The 27,212-nt window shown below is 40.9% G+C and overlaps 1 protein-coding gene across 2 annotated transcripts in view; it reads left to right on the plus strand.

The window, feature by feature from the left end:
- TAF1B (TATA-box binding protein associated factor, RNA polymerase I subunit B) overlaps window positions 1-20,627 on the plus strand; it is a 45,947-nt gene extending 25,320 nt beyond the window's left edge. Inside the window, exons 9-15 of one of the 2 annotated variants that reach the window (XM_085217999.1) lie at window positions 7,377-7,524; window positions 9,697-9,874; window positions 10,177-10,223; window positions 12,921-13,011; window positions 13,448-13,518; window positions 15,996-16,221; window positions 19,978-20,627. In XM_085217999.1, the coding sequence (XP_085074125.1) occupies window positions 7,377-7,524; window positions 9,697-9,874; window positions 10,177-10,223; window positions 12,921-13,011; window positions 13,448-13,518; window positions 15,996-16,221; window positions 19,978-20,179 (963 nt within the window). In that variant the 3' untranslated portion in view covers window positions 20,180-20,627. Of the gene's footprint in view, window positions 1-7,376; window positions 7,525-9,696; window positions 9,875-10,176; window positions 10,230-12,920; window positions 13,012-13,447; window positions 13,519-15,995; window positions 16,222-19,977 lie in introns of both variants that reach the window. The other variant, XM_085217998.1, reaches the window with a different exon arrangement.
- The last annotated feature ends 6,585 nt before the right edge of the window (window positions 20,628-27,212 follow it).

The following is a 27,212-nucleotide window of genomic DNA, read 5'->3' on the forward strand; positions in this document are numbered from 1 at the left end:
TTTGTGAACAGATTACACTAATACAGTCTTATTTTCATGTCTTTCAATTGTGACTAAGATTATAAAGTTAAGTGTGCAGATTTTAGGAATTACTGAAGGAATTTGCAAAGTGTGCTAGGGTGTAGCTATTAATCATTTAATCTCTTACTGTTTCTACAACAAGGTAGTGTTGCAGTTTAACACACAGAAAGTACTGAGCTGCTCGTCTATCTTTTCCTTTTCTTCATCTAACGTGGGAGTTTAAGCCTGCTTTAGCAGATGCTAGCTAAAGCCAGCACAGCTGCAGAACATTTGCTTCTTTTTGTCCTTGGGTGCCCATCAGGTGCTGTGGTGGCTGTTCTGCTCATACTGGGGGTGATGGGGCACTGCTGCTCCCTTGCTGCTGGGACATCAGGACGGAGAGACTTGCCCAAGGCAACACTGTGCGTCTGGGGTACTGCCATGAATAACCCTCAAGATTTCCTAAACCTAGTGGAGTTGTCACCTTGTTTAATAAGTTTTTCTTTCACACTGCCTATTCAAAAGGATTTTGTACCACTTCATAATCTGATCCTGGCTAATACCCATGTCTTCAAGTCATCAAACATCTCTGAGGAAACCACTGCCCTTGGGATTGTTTCGCAGCTGGATTTTGGTGCACTGTGTGTTTATATTTTAGTTTGAGTCTGAGTCAAACTAAGGAATTGCTAATGAAATCGATGAATTAACTCATGAATGCAGGTCAGTACGTTCGTTCTGTTTTCTTCCAGAGCGTTCAGTCCATAATGACAGCAGCTTTCTGCTTCCCTGGGATGTGCACCCCCTAGGCTGGTTTGTAGCTGAGCTACAAACTATTTACTAAGGTCCTTTTGCAAAATCCCATTTTGTCTGATGTGGAAGGATCCCCATTCTCCCAGTTGAAATTTGAATGAGCCCTCTGATTTTTGTTTCTAATGGCAGCTCTTTAAGGAATTCAAATTGACACGGAAGCCAGTCATTCTTGTTTATTTTTAAAAATCTTCTAAGAGGTGGAGAATTCCAGCCATACAAATTCTGCTAATCAGCCGTGCTGCTTTTACTTTCCAAAGCAAGCAGCAATTCCTGCTTTGGTCTGCAGCGTTTTTGCCATACTCTGTAATTTTTATTTGGGGGAGTTCCTTTTCTCTGTTATTTGTTTTCTTTCTTTCTTTCTTTGTAATTTTGTATTCTTGTTCACTTTTAGCAGGTGCATGTACTACTCGTTCACAATAAAAAGAATAGTGCAGAATGAAAGGAATCAAGGGTGAGGCTTTTATTAAAAAAAAAAAAAAAACTGAGGAGGAAGTTCACTGCTGAAAGGGTTATTGTAATCAAGTTTATCACGGGAGCTTGCTGTTGTGTAACAGAAACTCTAGCTTGTCCATACCTGCCTTCAAGCATTACTTAATGAAGACAGAAAACAAACCTACCAAAATATTTATGAAATTCAATAAAATCTGTTCCCGAACTCCTGTAGCTCAATATGTTTATGACAGTTCAGTTCCTTGCTGGATTGCTCTCTCCATTTATAGAAAAACCACATTTTTTAGAAAAGTATTTGTTGCTCAGACTTAACTTGAGCATGAGCAGAGCAACGTTCATGCACGTCTCCCTGTTGGTTTAATAATATTGAAACTCATTTATTCAAAAACCACTTTAGCCAGGAACTGCCTAATGAGCAAGGCAAAAGTAGGATATTAAAAAGCCTGCAATAGAGCCAAACAACTTTTTTTTTCCAGTACAGGTACACTGTTGGGGGTTAGACCAGATGATCTCCAGCCCCTATGATTGTGTGGTTTTGTGATCTGTGCTGAATGCTCACTTAGCTCTTTCTCTTGCATGTAGGTTGCTGGCTCATCATCCACGTACCATTCCTTGATTAAAAACTGCCTGCGTCAATCCCATGCAGTCAAATATCCTAGCACGCCTAGAATTAATTCTCTCAATGTGTAAACATTGTTTATTGAGCCCTCTTCTAAAATGAATCTTTTCTCTACAACAATCCTCAGTACCAACTTCAAGCGTATGCTGTGTCTGTCTTTTCTAGCAGAACTCTTACATGCAGTATATTTTTCAGCAGTTGTATGAATAGAGCTGTAGCAGTTTCACCTGTCTTTGTTCTTCCTGTCATTTGGTTCCCTTTTAATAATTCCAGGCACACCCTTTGCTGTTACATCAGCATCTGTATATGATTCATGGATATCAGTGTTTGAAGAACTGCATCTGCTCCTTTCATCCACACTGAAATGGTGGTACCGGGTCATCTCAGTGCCCATTGAACCTGGTCCTCTGCTTCTGATGATGACCTAGGGAGGGATGGAAGAGCAGGGAGCGGTGGTTCTCCCCAGAATCCTTTCACATGCACCAGCAATTTGAGACTGAGACAGTTTTGTACAGCAGTGGTAATGGTACCCATTCTCTACATGGCCTTTGTCTCTGGTATATACCCTGTACTCCAGCAAAGAAATTGTTCACACAGAATTTAGCTTCGCTCTGCACGGAGTCTAACTGCAACCTACCTTAGTTTGGCCATCTCACTTAGGTGGGAAAAGAATGTTATCTATTTCTGAAGGTTTTATTAGTGGTAAAACATTAAAGTGCACTTTGTCTGTGATGGTTCTTGCAATAATTTCATGCCGCTGCAGGTGGGGTGATGATGAGGCAGATAGGTGTTATGCAGAGGGGGAAAAAAAAGAGATGAAAAATATCTATCAGTAAGATTTGTTGGTATGTATTTGAATGGAGTAGCCAGATTAGTAGAAGTGCACAAAAATAGTGGATTGGTGAGGGCAGGACCCCTGCATGGAGAAATAAACTTCACTCATCTTAGGAGTTTGGGCTTTCCAATCACGTTAGGTATCACATAACAATTAGGTCACAAGGTCAGTCAGCATTAAATACTAGTTTGGGTGTACATTTCACAGCTGATTTGTTTATTGCCTTTATTGGCAGTTCTTTGTGCAGCATGGTGGGCTGTATCCCATCCAAGGAGGGCAGGACAGCTTTCTGCTGCAGAGAACAGATGTTGCTCAGCTGAAATAGCTGAGTAGCAGAAGCAAAGCACAATGTACCAGGCTCTGCAGAGCACTTGCTTGACTGCTGTGATAGCTCATTTTACCTTAGCTAGTTCTAAAGCTAGCTAGGGTTCCTGGCAATGTATGTCTCAACGCAGGCTTCATTCAGAGGTGTTTACACACTTAGAGTACCCACTTGGAGTACCCATTTGTGGTACTCTGATGGGCTTTATTAACTTCAGACTAAATATCTTCTGATTTATGGACATGCCTTGCTTTAATGAACCAGCTTCTGGGTTCTATTGCATACACTCTTCTCCAAGCTTCATAACTGGCTGTTTTCCAGATCTTCAGGTTAAACTCCTTTCTTAGTCCATTTCTTGAGAAATTTGACAACGTTTTTCAAATTCAGGCTAGGCTGATTTGGTCTTCTGGAAAGTGATGAGGTTTGCTGGTATTCAGATAGTTCTAAGCATATCTAGACTCCAAATTTCAAAGATCTCCAACAACCTATAAAAAGCCAATAATAAAAAAGGGAAGTAGATTCCAGAATTAAATGGCTGTTAAAGGAATCTCATAGAAGGATGTCTGCTACTGAATGCAAGCAGAACAGGAGAAGGTAGAGCCTTAGAAAACATGCAGGTATAGGAAGAAAACAATCTTCGGGAAATTTGTGATTAAATGAATGATAAAGGGAACTGTACTAGGGAAAAGTACTGGAAAGGAGTACGATAGGGAAAAAGAAAAGAGAAAAGATTTAAAACAACTCTTCAATTCTTTTCAGAAAGATAGAACATAATCACAATAATATAAACAGAAGTGTGAATATGTAAGTAATTACTCCTGGTTTCTTGTCGTGATACAGGAGGTGAAAACTGTCTATACAGTCATCTAAGAAGAGAGTCAGTTAGACCACATTTGAAACAAGAAGCTGTGAAGCCTGCAAGTGAATCTAGAAAGCCAGCCAATTGTATACTGTTTTCTACTTGTTGATCAGCAACATTCTGATACTGTCCAAACAAGTAGGAGAGGCTGCAATCTTGGCTCACCCAAAACAATTACCTGCTGCTGTGATCTGATTATCATGTTAATAGTTTGGCTCACCTGCTTCTGAAAACCAGGTGGTTCTTTTCTAACACAGGTGAAAAATTTCATGTAATTTCGAACGATAAAGGCAACTAATTTAAATAGTGTAATGAGTATATGTTATAATGAAAATCTTATACTAGATGCATCTTTACCAACTAAACATTATATATTCTTTTTCCTATGCAAAGCTGGAGTTGGGGAGAGAGAAAAAAGAAAAGCATTAAGTAGTAGTAATCTTCCACGCTGCTTTCTGTAGAAGACCTGAAGTTAGCTTGTTTGTCATATGTGAGAATGAGGCACAAAAGATTTCCAAGACAAAGCTGTTAAGAAAAGTTCTCAGTAACCTCTGTACCCATTCTGGACGAGTTATGGGCTCTGTCAGCATTGTTGATCAGTCTTGAAGAAATTCCAGCTTGCGAAACACCTGAAAGGGCTATCAGATGGCATGACTTTAAAAGGGTTTTCTGTCAGTCTTCCTGAAATTATTAAGTGCCCTCAAGGGTTTGTAACTGAGTTTTATATGTGGAGTGTTTCCCAGGTTCTCGAAACAAAGTGAGAGCTCAGTAACTCCATGTGCTGATGGACTGGGGAGTTGTCCTAATATTTAACACAGAAACACAACTGCAAATAAGTAATGCAAAATCTTTTAATTTGTGATTGGATAAGTGAAAGTTGTACTTGGATAATGTGTTGTGTGTGGTCTAATCCCCTCTTGTCCAAGGACTCCTACCCTGGGGTTTAATCATGAGGTGCTGGAGGCTTTGCTTTCATTGGAAGGAAGCCCCAGCTCTGAAACTTGCTTTTCTAGTTGATTTGTTGTTTTGGGTAGCTTTTTTTTTTTTTTTTTTTTGCAACTTGCTTATCACTTCATTTGTTTGTTTTGCTGGAAGAGATGCATAGCTAGGTAGAAAGTGATAAAATTTATCAATTTGGAGGTATTCAGAAGCTACCTGGATGTAGGCCTGGGCGACCTGCTCTAGGTTGGACCCAGTTGGTCCGTGATTGAACCAGGTGACTTCCATGGATCCCTTTGAGCCTCAGCCATGGTGTGGGTCTCTGACTTTGAAGGCTGCTGCTTTGCTGTATTTTGCTTTTTTCTAGTATCGTTCTGGCATTTACTGTGCTTGTTGTGTGGAATTTGGGTGTTCTGTTTGTTTTAACCCTCCCAGTTAGTATAAGATTTTGCAGCATAAGAGATTTTCTGTATGAAATCAGACCTCCTTCAGAATTAGGCAGGTGTACGTGGTGACAGATAAGAATTTCCAGGGCTAGAAATGCTCTCTGGTCTCTTCAGTCCTCAACCTTCAAGCCTTCCAGCTCCTTGCTGTGATGTGTCTTGCTGAGATGTCATCTGTTAGGTTCAGCTTACACCTACAGCCCAAAGCTCAGGCGATGGCTGTGTATTCCTGGAAGCACAGGGTTCCATTCATCTTACCTTGTTGTAACTCAGCTCTGCATTGTAGAGGCACGAGTTGTGCAGTCGATGTGGAGTTCGAGAGTTAAGCCTTGGGAAGCAGTAATTGATTTGGTTGGTCTCTGTGGTGGATTAGTGTGTCCTTTTAGAGCCACGTGTCCCAGTTGTGTTCACATCTGTTTATGAACGTAAATTGACTAATAACTGTGTCTGTTTGTTTATACCCTTTTAAAATGAGTCCAATGATAGCTCTTGGTGTTCCTGGGACCTAGAACCTAGGGCTGCCTCCTTAGCCTGATGTGGTGAGAAAAGCTCATATAAAAAGTGATAGGACCCTCAAATTAAAAGCTATGCACCTTAAAGCAGCTCTTGGTTAAATTAGGCTTCAGATAACTTCACTGGTGATAGTTTATTGTTTGAGAATGGGAATGCTTCAAATGACTGAATTCTCGGTGTCTTTATTGTCATCTTTGCTGTGCTATTAAGAAGCTACTAATTCAGCTGCTGTTCATCCAACACATTTCCTTTGTATCTAACTAGGAACATTACTTATGCGATGCTTTTATTTGAATCATCTGGGACTTTCATTTTTTTCCCAAATACACTGGAGAAAAGTGAAATCTGATTCAGGTTTTGTTTTGGTATTCAGTTAACGGCTGCTCTCTTAAGAGGAAGGGAAGCACGGTGAGCCTGAGCTTTTGCAGAGGTCCGGCAATGCGTGTTTTTCTTGTTTCTCAAGATAGTCATGTAGAAGCCTAAGCCACTTTTTAACACCGTTTAGAAAATCTAATGAACAACTTCCTAACTGTTACAAGAAGTTGGCATGTGTAATAGTGACAGTAGGGTTATTTGTTTACTTAAGCATTTATTAATGCTATTAAGCTAGTCTTAACTGTAGTCTGGGGGGAGTGCACTTTAAAAAAAAAAAAGCGGTAACACTCCAAAACTATAAAATGTGAACATTGGCTACATAGCTTATATTAAAAGAAAGGAAACCAAATGATTGGATGAAAAGACATTACTTCAGTCTCACTGTTGTCATAAACATGATTGCTCTGTTCTCAGTTTGGTCTATAAAAACCAGAACCCTGAATTCATTATTGATCAAGGAAGTTCTGAATCTGTGCACAAAGTGTAAACCTCTGCTAAATTCCAATTAAAGAAAAGTTCTTAGGTTGCTCTGAAAGTAATGCCTCCTACTTATTTCTGTGGAAATTGCAGTGGAGCATAGTAACACAAAGTAACTGCTCAGCTACAAAACACTATCTTTCAACAGTCACCACATTAGCTATTTAATTCCATTTAATCATAAGAAATATTTTTTTTTTCTGCAGTGCAGGTAGTGAACCACTGGAACAGCAGGTTGACCATGCAGTTGTAGGTAGTTGTCATCTTTGGAGATGCTCAGAATCCAACTGGACACAGTCCTGGCCAACCTGCTGTAGCTGACCTGAGCAGGGCGCTGGGATCAGATGGTCTCCCTCCCAGCCTCACCCATTCTGATTCTGTTATCTCTTACCTCTTGAGATATTTCACCTTCTATTTAATTACTGTTTTTAAATGCAGTTTCAGTCTTGGAGCATCTGGAAATGTACTGATCCCTTCACTAAGAGGGCAGTGGCTTGGCAGCATGTCTGAACAGCAGTGTTTTATTGGCATTATATGCACTTTATGGGCTTTAAAAGTAGCCAGTGTTTCTCTTTGCAGTACTGCAGCCTGGCTCCATTCTCGCACGTGTGTTCAGTCATGCAGAGTGCTGAAAGAATGCAGTGTTTCTGTAATAAAATAGCAAATTCATTATTAAAATTAATAACAAATACACCAACACAAATACATAACACGCTCTTAACTCTGTTTTGCAGTCGTGGCCTGTATATGAAGAAGTCTACAACAAAATGGTTGAACTTGCAGCATTTTTAGACCTGCCTCGTTTTCCAGATATAACAGACAACTGCTTTCTGCATCCAGATGTATTGTGCATGAAGTACTTGATGGAAGCTAATTTACCTGGTAAATATTTTCCCTAACCTGAACCAATAATGTTTTTCTTCGGTTTATTAAACCCCAGCAAAAAGACTTAAATTACTACTCTTAAAAGTGCCTCCTCTTTTCCTTTTATTTTATACATGCTTAAGCTTGAATTGAAAGCTAATTTCTATAGGAAGTGCCTCCATCAAACATCCAAGCAGGTACTTGAAGGCCCAGATATGCAGTGCTCTGTGGTGCTGACTCTCTGAGGCTGTTGAGTGGATGCTTTGTTTCACATCTTTCAGTAGTGATGTGAACTGAGACTTCCTAGTGGAAGTCACCTGGTTTAGTAACTCTAGGTCAGGGGTTCATGAAGTTCAGCACTGAACGGAAGCATAATATGCAATACTGAACATGTGTTCTATGATACTGTGTATCGGCAATAATTTTAGCACTAAGGAGTGATGCTGTGTGAGAAAACAGCTTGTTTCGCTTGGTTGTTGGTCTGGTTTAGATTTGACAGAACGTACTGCATAAATATGAAGAATTTTTCTTTATTCTAAAATGAAGTCTTGAATATTGACCTACCAAAGAAAGACTGATGACTGCCAGTCTGTGAGCAGTGTGCAGAACTGCCCTGCTGCTGTCACATGCTGCTGTCTCTGGAGATGACTTCTGCAGACAAATAGCCTGTAAATTGAGATTTTTTTCCTAAAAAACATTCTAACAATTAATAGTTTGGGGGTTTCATTTTATTATTTAGCAATTTGTTACACTAAATAAAGCAACTTGGCTTTTCCATCTGCTGACAGCTAGTGAAGAGAAGACAATCACCCCATCAGATGTAGGACTGAAACGCTGGAGTAGGAGCACTATTTTCGTTGCTTTACACCAGTGCTGCAGTAGAGCCTATAGAAAAGCATTTATTTTTCACATTCTGAAGTGCCAATAGAATCAAAGAGAGGCTAAAAATTTCGCATTTCCAGGTAAATTACAGAGAAATAAGGTTCTGAATACGCTTTGGAAGTTAGTAGAAGAGAAGAATCTATTGTCCTTTACTCTTTCCTTGCTTAATAAACTTTTTGTCATATAGAAGTATCTTTTTTTTTTGGTTGTTACTTTCTGTGTGTGAATGGTTTGTATTTTTCTTTTGTAAATGGAAAAAAAGATGATTGTTGTCGTTTCAACTCCTAAAATGAATTGGCGTTGCTTCTCAGGACAGTGAATAACAATGGAAGTGTAGGCTAAATGACCGAAAGTACAAGAAAGTGTATCAGCAGCTGTCACAAGAAGGTTTGTTTTGGAAGTGCTTTTATACTTTTCAGATTTTATTTAACTTCCACTGTTATGTATGAGAGGATTAAATACTGGTTTGTAGAGAGCTCTTTGTAAGCAGCGAGAGAATACAGAGTAGAGATGGATTAAGATTGTACTTAGTCATACGTTGCTAACCTTTGTGGAATCCGATGGTGATGTAATCACCACCTGTATTTCTTGCTGAACAGGAACAGTGAGAAATTTGGGGGATTTGTATCTGTGAAAAATAAGCGTGGAGTAATACAGGGCTGTACGGATAGCGTGCTGCTGCTTTTGGAGCCGCAGCTGTGTAGTTTGGTACAAACCATGGCAGCAGGTGCAATTAGCTCTTACAGGTCAGCTCCAGGTTGAACCTTAGCAGGGAACGTCTGCTTTGTGCCCAGTGCTGCAGTGCCCGGCGTGCTGGGCTCCGTGCCCAGACAGCTTCTTTAAGCAGCCCTGGTTCTCTTAGTGCTGCTATGGCCTGGCTCCGATCCCACATTTGTTTTAAGCTGACAGACAGAAAAAAAAGGGGATTGACAGATTTTTGGCTTTGGGTTTGTTGGCTTTTTTAAAAATCAGTGTTTAACTGTTATTAGGTGTATAGATTTAAGATTTACTTTCCCGGAGCAAAGTTCAGGATGACATAATGCCGTCTTTTGAATAACATTAAGACAATACTAAAAAACTTTATTCTTTTTTTCTATGAATGTATGTCAGTCGTTTTTATTATAACTACAGCAAAGATCACCTACCATCTATGAAAACATCTAGAAATGCTTTTCAGCCTGAGAAAAATGGCTAATTGTTCCAAAAGACAGGAGCGGTGTTTTCCTCTAATGACCACTGTTTTGCACTGCAGAAGTATTTTTAGCTTCTTTCAACTACTCCTTTTATACTCTGCTTTGTATTGACTAGATGAGTTGCACAACTGGACTTATCGTGTGGTCAAAAAGACTTCTATGGGAGAAGCGGATTTCCTGACTCTCACGCCTGGAAATAAATCAGCAAGGAAAGTGAAATACGATGTCCTTGCAGCAGCAGTTATTGTGGTGGTTCTAAAGTTACTGTTTTTATTAGATGATCACTACGAGTGGTAAGTATGTAGGCAGCTCTCTAACAAAGCCCAAACTTTTGTGTAGTGTAAATGACTCTTTGATGACCCTTTCTTCAGTAATGTTGAAATTGTAGTATTTTGTTCAGTAGCATAAAACGTGAACTTGAGGGCATTTTAGACTTCGAATGTTACTTATTTTTACAAATCAGCAGTTTGAAATTGAAACCTGGAAGGAGAATTAGGGTGTATTTTTATCAGCCCCATTTGAAATTCATGTGAAAATTGCAGCATTTGGGTCTACAAAAGGGTCTGAGTTTTCTTTCCTCCTTCCTTTCTTCCAGGTTGCTCTCAGACTTCTCCTCAGAAAGAAAGAAAAATAACAAAGAAGGTGAAGGTACAAAAATACTGTAGTAGAAGCAGCCTTATGATTTTCTAAACCAAATAACTTTGTAATCAGGCTTAGAAAGTCTTAATCCTACTGACTGTTAAAGAGTGATTTTGTCATTTATTCTTTTCAGGCAGTTCTTTAAAGACAATGGGATTTTATTCACATAAAATTTTTTTGGCTTACTTGCTTAATTCTGATAGTGATACCTAAGAATAATACAAGGATAGGGAAGTTTGTACATACTTTACTGGATATGTTTCTGCTTTTCTCTGCTCTCCTCTCCTTTTTGTGCATGTTAGGTGAAGGTGAATGGTTACCTCGTAAAGTGGGAATGCACTTTGATCGTAAATAGCAGATACTTATTAGGGGCATCCAACCACATTTATGATAAAATCCAAACTTGTTTAGTCTTGTTAAATAAAATGTCTTAGTGTGTAACATATTTGAGATGTAATCTATTTTCTTCTTCCAAATAATCCTGAGAGAGTGTGGAAAAGCTAGCAGCAATTAAGATAGAAAAGATAATGGTGTGAACGTAGTTCTTTGAGGGCAGAAAGACTAAATCAAAGATTAGAAATCCTCAGGAAGATCCTCTATGACCTTATCCAGATCACAGCTGAAGACAAGATCAAAGATGTGTTGCAGTGATTTATGTTTTAAGCTTCACATCCTTTTTTTTGGTTCATTTTTACCCTTCTGTTACATTTATGTCAATAAAAAAATGACCATTAGTCATACATGAATGCATCATCACCTCTGTATCTAGAGACAGTCCCCACTGTCAACTAAAACCTGTAATTCTCATTTTAAGTGGATATTCCACCTTACTTCAGATCTTATTATTTCACTTTTGTTTCCCTTGAAAACTTCAGGCAGCAGTGACCCGAGTAGAAGTTGCACAACTGCTTGCAAGCTGAGGCTCAAAGCCATTAATGTCTTAATAGGGTTTCTCTCTTATTAACAAGTCTCGTTGCCTTTAGGAATTAACAGCTCACTCTTTGCCCACTTTTTTTCCTTTGAAATCTGCTGGTGCAAAACAATTCATGTGCTGTGTTCTGTTGTCCCCGTTCTTCAGCTGTTGGAGTGGCAGCAGGCAGCTGATGTGAGTGTTCTGTTTGGGCGCTGATCAGTGCCAGAGCTCAGCGCTGCCCCTGGCACTTTTCCAAGCTTAGTGTGCTCAGAGAAATAATGGCGTTTGTAAAGAACCAGTGTATGCTAACTGTACTTTCAATACAGCTATCCTCTCTCCAGTCTTTTTTTATTTTCTCCACTATGCAAAATAGTTCAGCTCCTACAGTTTTTCAAGACAGCCTGGAAGCTGTGCAGTAGGTAGTTGTAGCTTCCTTGTGTGTGTGTGTGTGTGTGTGTGTGTGTGAATATATGTTCTGCAGACTGCACACATACACAGTGCTGTTTATGGTCAAATAAAATGTGATTGAGGCATGTGTGTATGTGTGAGTGCATCGCAGAGCTGTGCGTTTGCCAGTTGACTCAGCCATGTGAATGCAGGACTAGCAGTACCAGCCAGGTGAACAGTTAGTGTCGTGTCCCTGACAGCAGGCTTCCTTGTGACAGATGTTGAATAATTTGTATTAAGGTAAATATAAAAATTCTTTTCTTCCCATGGACCAGCCTCCCAGCACCCTCTGTGTAGGGAGTTCAAAACAGAATTTTATCCATACCATTGCATTTTAATAACTACTGAAGGATCTTTCTTTCCTTTGTTTGTCCATTTGAGGCCACCTATAGTTCTAGTTTGTAAGGCCTCTCGTGGCAGGATAACTTGAATAGCAAAAGCATAGAAAACGTACAGAACTTTGCTTATAAGAACAATATATTCACCATCAGAACAGTTTGCCAGCTAGCTCTTTAGAAATGAGCATGATGCAAGCATCCGTGCAGTGCAGCTGGGGTGATGGGGAAATGCAAAGCCTGGTTAATTCACGATGCAGATAATACACCCACGGATAATAAAAGTTGGTTATTTAAATGTACCCTGTGCCATAGTTCTGTTTGCAGTTCTTAGACTTATTGTACCCTGTTGATCTACTTCAATCCTACACCTCTTTGGAGTATCAATGGTAAACACACTGCTGGAAGGCCTCATGCCATTTTTGCATGCACTGGTATGTATTTGTTCGCATATCAATGAGTGAGAATCCTGTGCTCAAAATATGTGGGACACTGATACGCAGTGAATACAATTGTCTGAATAATCCTTCTTGCCTTGCATCATCTCATGGGCAGCAGGATGGATGGTGGGGGATTGACAGTTTCACCTCCTACATCTGAGCTTCAGAACCTGTTTAAAACTAAGCTTCTACAGTTTCATTAATTCCTTGAAGTCAGATTTCAAACAGAGGAAGGCCAGTTAGTGTTGTGGAGATTTAGTTCAGGTAGTAGTTACACTTAACTTTCAGAAAGGAAGGAGAAGGACTGACTTGTCAAAAGCTAGGAAACATTCTGAGCAGAGGCGTTTCTTCCCACCTGTTATGCTGTTCCTTTCCTGCATTTCTGCTTTTCATTTTCATTTCTACAGAAATGTTGGATTAAGAATGTTTTCTGTAAGCAGATGGAATTTAAGATTTGCCTGCAGGTGGGAGATGCAGAGTCCAACTGCATGATGACCACATTCTGTGTATCACATTTCTTTCACTGCTTCACAACCTAAAACTAAAACATGAATGTTTTATTCAGGTGGTCCATATTTCGAGTTCAAAAAGTGGTACAAGGTTATAAAATGTACCTTGGATGTGGAGCAAAAAAAACTGGATGAAGAAAAAGCCAAGTAAGAGATTTTTAAGTACTTGATAATAATAATATTAAGGTAGATGATTTTAAGTGAAATCCTGACCCCCACAGAAGATGAAAAAGTTTGGAATTTGCTCCATTCAGCACTCTTAGGTGAACAAAGCGATTCCATCCATATCTTAATTTTCTATTTATAGACATGATATTTATCCAACATATTAATTAAACACTTTCTGTGACGAAGTAGCTTATACAACTGAACAATTAACCGATTACAGTAAATCTGGGCTTATGTGCCTCCACTTATCTATGCAGAAAGAGACTGCTGTATGTGTTGGAGGAGGTGGCTTTTAACGGTGTTAACAACAGATGATTTTGTTCTATTTTAATAGCTCCACTTAATTAAGAAATTATTATTTTACATGTTTTCTCCAGCTCTTTTTCCGAACAGTTTTTATTTCTCTTACTTGTAGGTATCTGTGGAAATGTGAGAAGCCATTGTTTTATTCAGTCAAGAAGAAATCTAAAATCCTTAGGAGAAGACGTGAGTATACTCCACCTCTTTCTGCCAGCACAGAAGTCTGCTCCAACTTTTCCCATCATAGAAATTCTGACTGTAATAATATTTACATCTTAAAATACTTTCCCTTCAGTCTTTCATCTCTGGGCACAATGAGTGTAGTACTATTTTACAACCCATGGCTGGAATTCTTCAATGAGCCATTTTCCTCCTGCTTAACTGAAATTGCACCCTTCGTAGCGACCTATTTAACGCAATCTCAGAATTGGCACTTTGTCCTCATCTCACTCATCTGTCAGCTGCCTTTGTATAACTGTGCTCTTCATCATTTTTTGTTGTTCTCCCATGGCTTTTCAACTCTTCTCTCATTCCACACATACATCCCCTGGTTTGTCCTTGGGTAGATCCTTCTGTCCCTCTTCTCTCCTAGTTACTCTTGCAGTCTTCTACAGAAAGTGAGAGGGATTTCTCTGAACGTGGTTTTGCATGAACAGCTGGCTGTTCGTGGTCAGAGTGAAGGTCTGTCCATTTTAATACATATGGAAGTACCTGTAAGAAATCAGGGAATGACTTGGTTTGGAAGGGACTTTAAAGATCATCTAATCCAAACTCATTGCCATGGGCAGGGCTGCACCCACCAGATCAGGCTGCCCAGTGATTAGGTTTTACTTTTTTTTTTAAAACAAAGAAGCAAAAATCCACCAAACAGAAACAAACAAAACCAATAGAAACTGCAACACGAAAACAGAAATTTTATTTGCCTAAATAAAAGCCGAGGTTCTTCGTTCAGTATGTGATAGTAATAAGTGACAGGTAGTGGGGGAGAGATGTTAATGTGGCAAGTGATGTTTTTCTCCTTATATACTCTTCCAGTTTCTGGAAGTGACTGATACAGGAGCTTCTAAGCTCACTGTTTAGTTTTAATAACTCATGTTAGACTTACTGTGCAAGAGTGCACTGGGTTTTTAGTCATGTTTTTATGCTTCAAAATTCTGTAGGGGTGATGCTGCAGTTAAGTCACATTTTGTGTAAAAACATGCTTAGGTCTGTTTTTCATTCTGAAATGGTTTCCGCAGGAGCCCTTTAGTTACCTTGTCAATAAGAAAAATGAAAAATCATTTGTTGTTCATCAATTCTGTGCCACTTTAGATTCTCCTTCTGGATCTTCTTCTCTTTGAGATAGGAAAGGACTAACTGGATTACTGAGGCAAGAATCTCACATCATGTCATTTCAACAAGGCAAGATTCATCTAAAAACACATTTCAAATAGTAGAGACAAAGAATGCCTATACAAAGAGTGCCCTAAACCACTCTTGTTCTGGTGTTAATGCAGTTTGTACTTTTGGCTTGTTATTTCTGGACAGTTTTCCTGTTCTTGTTCTTTGCCTGTAATAGCTTTTTGCGCTTTCTATCATTTAGCAAATGCGTACATTTAAGACTCAGGTTACAAAAGCCTTCCTCAGCTTTGATCTTTATGGTTGATTTTAGTGAAACCATCGTCTTTACTCTTGAAAGATAGGCATCCCTCTCCTTGGATCACTTCAAGATATCTTCCTTACCTTTTTTCCATTTTATGAATGAGTTTGTTAGATACAGGTCATAAAAAGAAGCTGGAGCTCTAGCAAGGCTGTTTTCTACCTGGCTTTTTATCCTGGGGAAGGAAGGCTTGGTGGCCTTGTGTGTGGCTTGGTGTTGTGTGTGCTGATCTGTCACTGCACCGCCTTTCCCTTCTGTCCATCAGCATCAATGAAGTATGAAAGTTTGTCATTCTCACTCGCATTTGACATGGGGGGGGTTAGGAGTCCAAGGGTGTTCCCATGGGCTTCTGAAAGGGTGGGAATGGAAAATAGAGAAACCCTATAAAATTCTTACTAAGAAGAAGAAAATCTTTGATTTTTTTTTTCCTTAAATCATATATTATGATTTTTTTTTTAGTATTTCTCTAATTGTGGAAAAAGGTGGTGTGGCTTTTGGTTTGTTCTGTCTGTTTTTAAATTCTGTTTCCAATTGAAATCTGCACTACTAAAAGCTTCAACTTAAGTCTGTACTTGAAACTTTGTGAATGCTGATACATGAGGAACTACTCATTGTATCTGGGCTGGGTGATAGCACATGGCCAGATAAATACAGCAGAAGGCATCCAGGCATATATGTTCTGCAGGAACAAAATTATCAGCAATATCAGATGGATTTTTCTGCCTGGACTCAGGGAATGCTTTTGTGGCACTCCAATACTATTCTCATTGGGTACTGTGGCATTTTGAATGGTTTTTCAAAATTTTCTTCAAAAACATATGACAAAAATGAACGTTATGTACAGTGGAAGAAAGACAGAACTTTAAGCTTTCTCAGGATTCCTTGCAGGGGATTAAAAAAAAAAATGTGAAGGACACAAATACCATATTATTTCTTTGCAAATTAGCTCAGAACAATGTTCCAAAACTTAATATTTCTGCCTTGTGGGATTATTATCTTTTTCGTCTCATTTCTATTTGTACAGAAATGGTTGAGAACTTGCAAAATCAGTTTGGCAAGTTGTCTGGTTCGGTGCGACCTGCAGGAAGGCCAAATCCATCAAGTTTTCAGTTAAGCTGGTCTGAAGAAAACACAGATGGGTCTTGTTTCCATGGGCACAGCCTGAAGGGAATTTTGCAAGAAAAACATGGTTTACTTACAGCCATCAACACTGACTATTGGCTTTGTACAGATAAACTATGTAATGAGAAGTAAGTATTAAATTTCTGTTAATTGCATTTCGTAAAATCCTCTCGATGGTAAAGCACAGTGTGTTATGTACGTAGATCTCTCTTTTTTCCTTCACAAATGACATGTGGGGTGTGTACACAGCTATGTGTTCACGTACAGTTGAAGTCATTTGTAGAAGGGGGTGTGTGCAGAGTGCTTGGGCTTGGATTGGGAGTAGGCATTGTAATATAAAGAGTGATTAAAGCGAGCTTTTGAGAAGAGAGGAGATGAGACTGTCAGCAACTAAAGTCACATGGCAAGAGCAGCAGCTAGGTAGAAATATTCACTCTACTTCCTTCTTCATAGTACTTCAGAAGCGATTGCATTTAAGAGAATGAGAAAACATCCATTCCTCTCTCCTGTAAGTCACAAAAAAGTGTTGAAAATTTATTTTTAAATCACCGTGCTGCTTTTTTCGTGGCTTTAATCCACATTAGCAGTTAGATTTCAAGTTAGCAGTTAATGCCTCCAAAATGTACTTCAGAATGAAGTAATTGGGTGAGAAAAGGGCTCAAGCACTATTACATCTGAGCTATCTTTGCAAGCAGCCTGGAAAAGCAACATAAGAAATCTGGGAAAAGGAAAGCTCTTGTGCTCTTGAAGTTGTTTAGTGGCTTTCTGTACTAGAGAAATGTGCCCAAATCCTGACTTCACAGGTGTAAAAGAATTTATTTTCACCTACGCGTTTATCAGAACAATCGTGCCATTTCTTAGTGCAGTTATTTACTTCCAAGGACCTAAACAGCAAGGACAGTGATAGGCCAGGTGATGTAGCCTTCCTTCTGCAGGTTGAGGTACCTTAATGTGAAATGAGTTTTCATTTGTGTGCTGTTGAATAAGTGCTGAATGACATCTTAAGTCTTTATCTGAACATGTGTCTGAATGTCACGCTTAAGAGAGCAGTAGTCCCTACAAAATCTCAGTGATACATTCCTGATTTTTAAAAGATTAAATATTACCCTTGAAAATAACTGCCTTTTACATGTGTGCAGCCTTTTGTTGTTTTTTAGTGGATTTATTTGCTTATCTTTATTTTCCTTTTCACATTGCCTTTCACATATCCACCGTGACAGAAATGGGTTGGAATAATGTAAACATAGTGTTGTATTACAAGAGCCTTGGTTGTATGGATTCATTCTTTTGTATGAATAAGAAGCTTTTTCTGCCTTTTTTTTTTTTTAAGGGAGGGGATGTAATAATCCTTTTACCACAAATTTGTGTAAATCTTATATACCCACTGAATGAGAGGGTATTTCGGTGTGTGTTTGCGTGAATAATCTTTTCATGCAAAGTCTGTTTTTAAGCCTGCATTTTCATATGTAATGTATTAAAATGATTGTGGCAAACTGTCTTAGCCTTCATGAAACAAGATTTGAATTTAAACTTTTACCGACTAAATTTCCCATTATATCATTTGCAATGCACGTAATTAGTTATACATCTGACACCTACTTAACTTTGGAGAATGACATCTACTCCCTCAGATATGAGGTTCTGTCCCATGCAAGTGTATGTATGTATAACAGAACTAAAAACAAACTTACAGGTTCTCTAAAAATCAGCGTGGTTTAACTGGGACTGCTGGAGTGCTTCAGTAGTCGGACTGAAGTATTTCAGTGGGCAAAACTGAGAGCGGTTAACTGATTGGTAAAATGTTTCTACGTTTTCTTTTACTTTAAAACTTTTATTTTTAAGCTGAGTTCTAAATTAATTGGGTATATAACTGTGTATGATGCCCCAAAAGTAACACCTCCTATTTATTTCTGTGGAAACTACAAGAGATACAAAGAGCCCAGTAACGCTATTGGAACTGATTCTCAGCTCCAAAACACTGCTTTTCAAAATAGTCACCACCACTAGCCATGTATTTTCACCAGCAAAGAACAAGAGTCTACATGCCACGTTCATAAAACTCTACGCCAGCGGAGCTGACTCACTGTTTCATGGCTGCTATGACAGCATCGTTACTAGGAGAATGTTGCCCATGCGGTCCATCTTCATTGGCCCAAACAGATGGTCACTGGTAGCAGTCCAACAAAGACTGGTAATGTGCTTCATGGTCTTCAAACTGGTAGGAGGCCTGGAGTTACTGTGTTGCAAGAAAAAAGTTGCCCTCTCTGCTCAGTCAGCCTTGCAGTGTAGCAGAGAGGTGATGGTTTGTCCAAGTTCCAGGAAATCCAGAAGGATCACCCCTTTCCTATTCCAATAGACAGTGCACATCACTTGACCTGCTGAGAGCTGTGTCTTTAACTTTTTCCTCGTATGGAAAATTCATATTGCCACTCCACAGATTGCCATTTTGACTCTGGCACATTGTGGTGACACCACATCTCATCACTAGTAATTGTGTGAGGCAGGAAACTGTCAACTTCAGCCTCGTATTGGTGCCATAGGTCCTGAGAAACTTTCATACTGCGTTCTTTGTTTTCCTGTGTGAGCACTTGTACCCTCTTGGTGTAAATTCTGCAATATTCCATCATTGCCACTTACTGTTTCCAGAGCACTGAAGCCAATGTTAAGCTTGGAACACATTTCTCTGGTCAGAATCCACCAGTTCACACAGATGAGCTGTTTGTCTCATGGTGTGACAGCTGTTCATGGCCATCCAGAGCAGGGCTTGTCTTTCTTGTCACTGCTGAAACATACCACCGTCTCGCTGTATTCGCATCCAGTGTTTGATCTCCCTTGTTATTTTGAGATGATAAACTACTACGTGTGAGGAATGTTAAGAAAACAGATGAATCTTTCCCTTACTTTCCACAGATGAAAATGTATTGGAAATTTTGTAGCTCTTTAGAGATGCTCGTAGTGTAAATAGCACAAAATGGGACAGTGGTGTGCTTATGGTTGTGTTTTGGGATTCTTGTGAAAAGTATAACTCCAGTTAATCAGATAGGTGCTCTATAATGTTGATGTAATTACACGTTGCCTAAAAACATTCAGTATAATTTCCCTGCCCTCCCAGTGAAAACTGAGCTCTGACAACTAGACTGCTGTAAGAGTTGTAGTTGCTGAAACTCAGGATTAAGACTGGAGCGTCACAAAAGGTTTTAATTCCTGTTAGCCAAAAAATGCACTGCTGAAATGAGCAGCTTAACTTGGTTTTGTAAGCTGGTGGCTTTCAGGCAGTGTGAGGGCTGTGCAGGACAGGTTTTGGTGTGAGAGACCTCGATTCAGATTTCTAATCTGCCAGGCTTCAGGAGGATTTAAACAGTGACTTTGCTCCCTGAAGTGTGACTCCCATGGCTTTCGTGGCACTCCAGAATAGTGGATCTGATCCTCCAGTTTGAGGTAAAATGTAAATGGGTGTTGGGCCAGAGGGAGCGAGCAAATGACTCTATAGTCTAGTAATTAGCACACTTGCCCATAAATTGGGAAAGACAGGTTCCAGTCCTTGTTCTGGTGAATATTTAAGACCGCTGCTCTGAATCAGACAGAGGGGAAATGAAAGTTCTGCTTCTCCACATCCCTGGGCAACACCTTGTAAGTGAGAGGATGCATAGGGTTTAGGCAGGGAATAGCACCTGAGTCTTCATATGAATATAAAGGGTTTTTTAATTGAAACAGCTGGGTTTTTTTAGGACAGAACTGACATGGTAGATCAGAATTGTGGTTTACACAGCTGATAAAATGTTGGTATTTTCCTCTAATTACAATTGTGTATGTAAATGTTTGCAAAATACTAACTAAATACACTTGTAATTCGGGGCTTTCTTTTTTCCCTTCTTTCTTTTCAGATTGTGTGGTCATCTGGCTCACTACAGAGAAGAGGACTTTCCCAAGAGTTACCATTTTGTACTGAGACTTTTCTCCTTTCTTCTGAGGATACAGCCTTCCTCCATCCACGAAGAGGTGTGTGTGATAGAACACAAACTTTTTAATAAAAAACTCTATAAAAAGCCAAAATACAACAGGAGCCTAAGAAAGAAAAAGACCTAAATATTATAGTATTAAAGCTGTGTGAATTGGTTTGATCCCAAACCGTGCTATTCAAACTGATACTGATGCTTTTGCCTGCATAGAAATCTTCTGTTAAGGTTCTAGTGCTGACATCTACTACTGCAGTTAAGCTGTAGTGTCATGTTATCCATCATTTAAGTTGCCGGTTTTCAGCTGTGAGCTACCCAGGAAACTGTTTACCAAGATTTATTTCCTCACGTTGTAGCAGGGCCGACAGGAAGCTATGAAATTACCATTTTTTCATATAATTGTACATGCTTTGAATGTATTGCATGGCACATTGGCATCTAATTGCAATGCAAGGCTTTGCAATTAAAATGCTTTTTATTTTTTTACTGACTTGTACGACAGCAACTTCATTTCTAGAAAGTAATGTTTACTTTGTTTTGAAAGAGTGTGTTAATAAATAAAAGGAGCAGGTGGACAATGTTCTCTGTGCAGTGAGTTGTTCAGCTTTTCTTTCTTAACTGCCTGATGTGGCGGTTCTGGCACTGCTTTCAATGTTTCTCTGCATCCCGAGTATCTCCTTGTCTCTTCTTAAGCCTGAGCCTCTCATTCAAGTGTACACAAATTGGGTCCGTGTTCCACTCCAGGCTCCACAGCTTTTGTAGCTTCTTTTATACCTGGAACCCTCCCTCCTGTTTCTTACACAACAGTGCCTGCCAGGTCCTCCTGGAGTGACAGGAGGACCTTCTTTCACAGCACTGCTCTCTTTTGAGTTGTACTTCATTTCTTCTGATCACTTTGTATCATAGCACCTTCACCACTTGTGCCTCAGCCATTCTCCCAGTTTCTCATGCTTAATCTTATTTATGCACCATGTTTTTATTCTATCCCAGACAACAAGTAAATGAAGTTGGGTGCTACCACTACATGAAAGACACCATAACATATGCGTATGTTGAACAGAGATGTTGAGTAGATATACAGATGAGTAATACTGCTTTCAGTTGAATGAAATAGAATTCAGTAGCTCCGTCTGTCAGTACGAAGTACAGAAGATGCCAAATGCACTTGATCAATAACACAATCAGCAGCGGTTTCTAGATGGTGTTATAGAGAAAAATGTCTGTGGACTATTTAAGTAATAGCTTCCTTCCTGAAGGAGGCTTGGGCTGTGGTGAGGTGCAATCTGAGAAGGCAATCTGTTCAGAGGACTGAGTATGGTGGAAGGGGTTTCAGATCTCTAGCAGTGGAGCTGTTGTCTAAAAATCGGGAACAAGCGAAAGAATGATAGGATGTACCACCCTACCTGTCTGAAAGTAAGTGGTAAAGCAGTATTTCAAGCACAGGTGGAGCAGGCGGGGATGTGTAGGAGGGAGGGAGGGGGGCAGGCTATCAGAGGTAAGCTTTAATAGCTATTTGGCAATACTGACTAGCAGGGGGGCTTCACGAGCTCCGTAGAGGCAGGGAGTGGGACACTGTGTACTGATTTAAGGTTTGGGGGAAAGTTTTTACTTTTCTTAACATTTTAAATAGTTCTTGGAGAACAGGGATTTAGAGCAGCGGTCCTTTAATGTGGTTGTGATGCTCAGATGGGAAAGTACTGTTTTAGCAATACAGAGGCAAACTGTGTTTTGTGATGGAAAGAGCAGAGTGAGCTGTTACTTGTGTGAAGTGTTTCCTAAGTGTATGGTCAGTGTGTCTAACCACATAGCCATGCTGTGCTGCATACCTCCAGACTTCTGATGCCGTGAGCTGGTGATTGCATTAATGGAATGTACCAACTGAACTGAACATTGTGTCTGGTGTCTGTATTTTAGAATTAGCTATTTGTTGTTATGTTTGACCTCACCTGAGTGAATTGCTGAAGTCTGTCAATATTGAGAAAAGCCATCTTTTGTTCTTGTTCTCTGTAAGTATTTCTATCAGTCAGAAACCTACAGTAGCATTAATGCTTTCAACGGTGCTTGCTCCAACTACTGAACATATCTCATGTGCTTTACTGTAGTATTGTTAAAGTTTGGAATTAGCTATCTAAAAGACACTTTATTTTACATAAAGGATTAATTTAATTCAGAACTCGTTATTTGAAAGACTTACACACTTAATTATAGGTACATACTTCTTCTAAAACTACTGTAGTAGTAAAATCTCAGCTTCATAAATTAAAAATCCTGTACTCGTTACACTGTTACAAATGTAACAAAGCTCGCTTAGATGTTAGAATAAATTAAAGTTGTACTTTAATAAACTGGAATAAAGCTTCCAATTAAGCATCAAGAGCTGTGTGCCTCCTGGACACATAGGTTAAGAGTCAGATTTAAAAATAAAGGGCGTGCCTCTCAAATACTGAATGTTAGTTCTACCCAGTTTAATCAATCGGCGCTTACGCCGGAATAATGGTGTTTAAGAAGCTGATGAGCCACAGGAGTGCCTTATCTTCAGCAGAGTGTAGCTGAGCTCTCTTGGGACAACTGCTTTGAGTCCACTGAGTGTAACCCTGGGGAGGAGGCGTTGGTTGAGCAGCTGCAGGCAGTGGCTGCAGGGCAGGGTGGCTGCCACAGCCCATTCCAGCCGCCTCTTCCTCCTGCCTGGAAGTACGGCTCCTTTCTGTAGCTCTTTGCTGAGGGTTCTCCCTGAGCTTTCTGAGATGTATGTTTTTGTATTTCTTCCTTTGGAATTTCAGGTCTCCAAATGAGGAACCTGGGTTTGGTTTTTTGTTTTTTTTTTTAACACTAGATGTCAAATGTTCTTATATAGATTAAAGCTAAGTAGGTTTTTTTAAGCTTAGATTAAATGCTATTTTCTATTATTCAGACTACAAATGCAACCATACTTTTAGATTTTTCTTAAATAAAGCAACCTTTCTATTGGTTCTGTGAAGAACTATGAGACGTAATTTTCTTTGGAAGTTAGTGCCAACAGTATTGGAATTTTACCTCACTAGTTTTTCACTGCCTCTCTGTGTTTGCATTCTTGAGACCAACTTAATCTGTCACGTACTTTTTTCGTTCTCAAGTTGTACCATTCTCCAAACACGAAGCAGAGATGTTTGGCTTTCTTCTCTTTTGCTGATGGCCCTGAACTTGATTTAACAAGAGAGTGAGTATCAGCAAAGTCCCGTGCCTGTAGGCAGCACTAGTCTAATTTATTGTCAATAATGTGTTGTACGGGCTCTGCTGTAATTACATCTTTCCTAACCTATTTGTAGCACGTCCCTTGAAACAGCTGTGTTTGGAAGATTTGGCAAAGCTTCATGCAGTGTTGCAGGCAACACAATGAGTAACTCACTTCCTTGTAACTTCCTGGGAAGCTTAGTGTTCCTTCTCCTGAATGCTTAATGCAGAATTTTCTTCCTGGATGGATAAATAAGACTCTTGCTGAAATGTTATTTTAGACTATTTATGGGATGTTGTCAGAAGGATGCTTTTGCAGGGCCAGAAGCAGAAGGTCCTGGACCCACAGGCTTTTGGGAAAGGTTAAGACTTATAAACGTGAAGTCCTGGATAGATGTCTGCTTCATGGCTAATCCGTCCCTTTCCTATTCAGGCTGAGATGTTTTGTGCTGCATCAGAGGTATGGAAGAGTCAGAATAACTTTCTTTGAGGAATTTCACATTTTGGTCCAAAAGGAAATGGGCTTTTGGCCAAAAGATTGGCCAAAACAGCACGTCTCAGTGCTCTGTCTTTGCACTAAGAGCAGAATGCTTACTTTCACCATCTTCTCCAGGGTTATTGGTCTCATTGCTTGAAGCTGCTTTGCTCCTGGCCTGGTTGTGTGCGGGAAGACATGAAGGGGATGCCGAGGTGTGGGAGCAGGCATAGATGAAAGAGCTTTCCTCAGCACTGCATGTGCTAAACAAGAGACTGAGTAAGGTTTGGCAGAACGCGGGATGATGAGTGCTCGTGTCCTCACAAGAGGTTACAGCTGTGCTTGTACAACTGCTACTGGCGGTACTTTGAGTGCTCCTCCCCGCTGCCCAGCAGCTGCAGCCTGCCTCCAGCAGTACCTCAGGTGCTTTGGAAAGAAAATACAAGCCAGTTCTCCTGATCATCTCACATGGCTGCTCTGTACTGGGAAAGCATTCCTTATCTGCTCAGAGACCTCCTTGCTTTGCTAGTGGTGGCTTTGCTCATCAGTAGCAGATGCTGCCATTGCCTAGTGAGAACATCAGCAAGTGCCTTTGTGTCTATGTTGTGACCCAAAAATCAGACCGGGGAATGCTTTTGTGCTGCCTTTTCCTGGAGGACATCTGCATGGGCCGTGTGCTTGAGCACTGCCTGCCTCCAATAGGACTCCTGAGGGCTGTGGGTAGGGGCTGCAGAGAGGCTGGTTGCTGAGGTTCTCAACAGGACTCTGCATCTCATCAGCTCAGTGAGGTGTGCCATTTCAATACAAGACTGCAATAAAACACTTTGTTTACTGAAGGGTGGCTCATCTCTGCGATCTGTGGTGTTTGTAACTTCTGCCTGTGCAGCTGAGTGCTTTCTGTGCTGTGGAGCAAAGCAGATTAGGCAGAGAACAGCACGCAGGGAAAGAACTGCACGCGCTGTTCTGTTGCTACAGCACTGTCACCCCACGTACAAGGAACCCTAATCCAAAGGAAGTGCTTTATAGAAATGAAAAATGTTCAGTGAGGCTGATTATCATGGTAAAGATGTTATTGATACAAAGTTTTAGACTTTGGGTTCACTTCTTTTTATATGTAGGCTATGATAAAATTGATTGATTTTTGTCACTGTCAAAGGAGTAACATCTGTCCCTGAACAGTCTGCGGTCTCTGAACAGTTTCTACATTATCTTTAGGGCTAAATACAGAATGAAAAGGAGAAATCTGATTTTTAAAGAGTGCTTGCAAGATGTAACTGAAAAGCAATCCGATTCACTTTCTTCTTTATTGCACACAATGCATCTTCATTAATTTCATTATATTTTTCTCAACTTTTTTCCTAGAAGGCATTCCAGCATCCTTTGCCACTGTCACTTGTCTGCTTCTTTCTTCCCATTGTGTCTGCTTTTACCTCACTTCCTAGTGAGCTCCTGAGCTTCTGCCTGGGCTTTTCTCCTTTTTTCAGCCCTTTGGTGCCTTCAGGTTAATGCTACAGGAGTCAGTCTGATCACTTGAGGCTTACTTTTCTGGCTCTATTGTCGGAAACCACCCGGCCTAATGCAGATGTACTGTGTAATGAAGTACAGAAAATTCGATATTCATTACAGCCAGTTCTGCAGCTTGGCCCTAACATCGTAGCGGTTCAAATTAAATACAAAAAGATCTTGTTTTGACCACTTGTTTCAAAAATACTGTTACAAATTTGATGCAACTTGTTTGTTACACAGGTGTGAACGGCTGGTGCACGTAGATGGTAATTATCTTGTGTGAAATTTTAAAACCTCGTTGGGTAAGTCATAACAGTAGTTAATCCTCATGCAGAATAATTCCCAGTTTCTCTAGATGATGATGTCAAAGACAGAATAGGAAAAGAAATAAGTGCGCTGAGACAGTGCTTGGCCAGGTGGTGGCAAACAGTATGTGGCTCCTGATGGGTTCTTTATGTGTTCTGAGTGGGATTCACTTAAAAGGAAATGGATGTGTGAAGAAGGGAAGGAGAACAACAGAGGCAGGACTGAGGAAGAGTTGTAAAGGAAAGGGATAAGAGTGGAGGAGAGCAGTGACGTTGAGTGACGCTGAAAGGCCTGAGTGAGGGAAGAAGTTGAAGTGAACACCAACCAGCAACCAGCACACGGCAAGGAAAGTCCTGCCAGTGTGCTGCTGCATCACGCCGAGATGGCTTTGTGCCCAAGCCAAAGCTCTCCTAAATCCCTTTGTGCTGCTTGCCTGATTTTATCCAGTGATGATGCAATCAGGTGAATGACATCACAGAAATACACCTACCCGTGGTGTTACAGTCTAGATTGTGACCGGCAGGTTAGTCAGTGGTGTCACAATCCATGTTTGTATCATTGTCTCCTGAATGTGGAAGTGATTGCTGCATCGACAGCTGAAGTTTTCATCAGTGAATCAGGCAGTTAGGAAGAGCAGTCCTTTCGCAGAGGCAACAGCTTTGACTTATCTGGAATAGAACCTCGGTGTATTTTAGTAAAGCACAAGTGCCAAGTGTGGTATGCTACTGAGATGTCAGCAATTCGGGTGTGATGTGAAGAGGTGACTGAGCTTCAACACGTGCAGCACCTGGCTTGCTGGGAGCTGTGTGCTGTGTTTGGTTGTTCATGAAAAGTGCGCACGTGTGCCAGATGATGGTGCGCACACCTCCCAGAGCTCCAAGAACAGAAGTGGAGAGTATAAGGAATAAACGGCACCGGAGGAAGTTGGCAGTGCTTTCCAACAGTTCTGCCAGAGAGCCACCAAGCTGAGTTCATTTCAGTTCAGAGCACGATCCTCCATCGATCTGCCTTTTGCCGTGCCGATGGCGACGTGTGCAGATCCAAGCAAAGCCTTCTGCTTCTTGGACGCCAGCGGTAATCCGGTCCGAGGATGTTACCCAAGCTCCACGATTAGCCCCCGAGTGAAAGTTTGTTCCCTCTGTTCTGCGTGTCCCGGGGCTGCTGAAAGCCCTTCTGTTGCTTTGCGTGCCCTGTACCGAGAGGGAAGCGCTGCTGACCCAGGAGAGCTCTGTTACTGTGCCTGCTTTTCAGTTACGGCCGTTATCTGCAGCATCCGGGCATGTGACAGACGGCACTGCCGCTGCTCGGGGTTCGATTCAACTCGTTACCCGAACAGCAGCCTCCCACCCGTATTTCCCAGGGAGAGACCCACATTCTTCCGATTGCTGCGCGTGGCGTCGCCCCTCCACGCTCCGTGCCCCGCAGCAGGTGCAGCGAAGAGCGGGCGGCCGTTTTTGCCTCGGCACAGCAGCTGACCCGGCCGGACCCGGAGCTCCCGCCCGCGTGGGGAGAAGCGTTACCCCGCGGGGCCGCGGGGCCGCGGCCCCCGTCCCTCACCGCCCCGACGGCCGCCTCAGCGCCGCAGCCCCGCGCGGCCGCGGGCCCCGCCCTCTCCCGCCCGGCCGCCCAATGGGGCGCGGCGGCCCCGCCCCTTCGCCGCCGGCAG

Source organism: Meleagris gallopavo, chromosome 2 (genome assembly GCF_905368555.1).
Source record: "Meleagris gallopavo chromosome 2, MGAL_WU_HG_1.1, whole genome shotgun sequence".
NCBI lineage: Eukaryota > Metazoa > Chordata > Aves > Galliformes > Phasianidae > Meleagris > Meleagris gallopavo.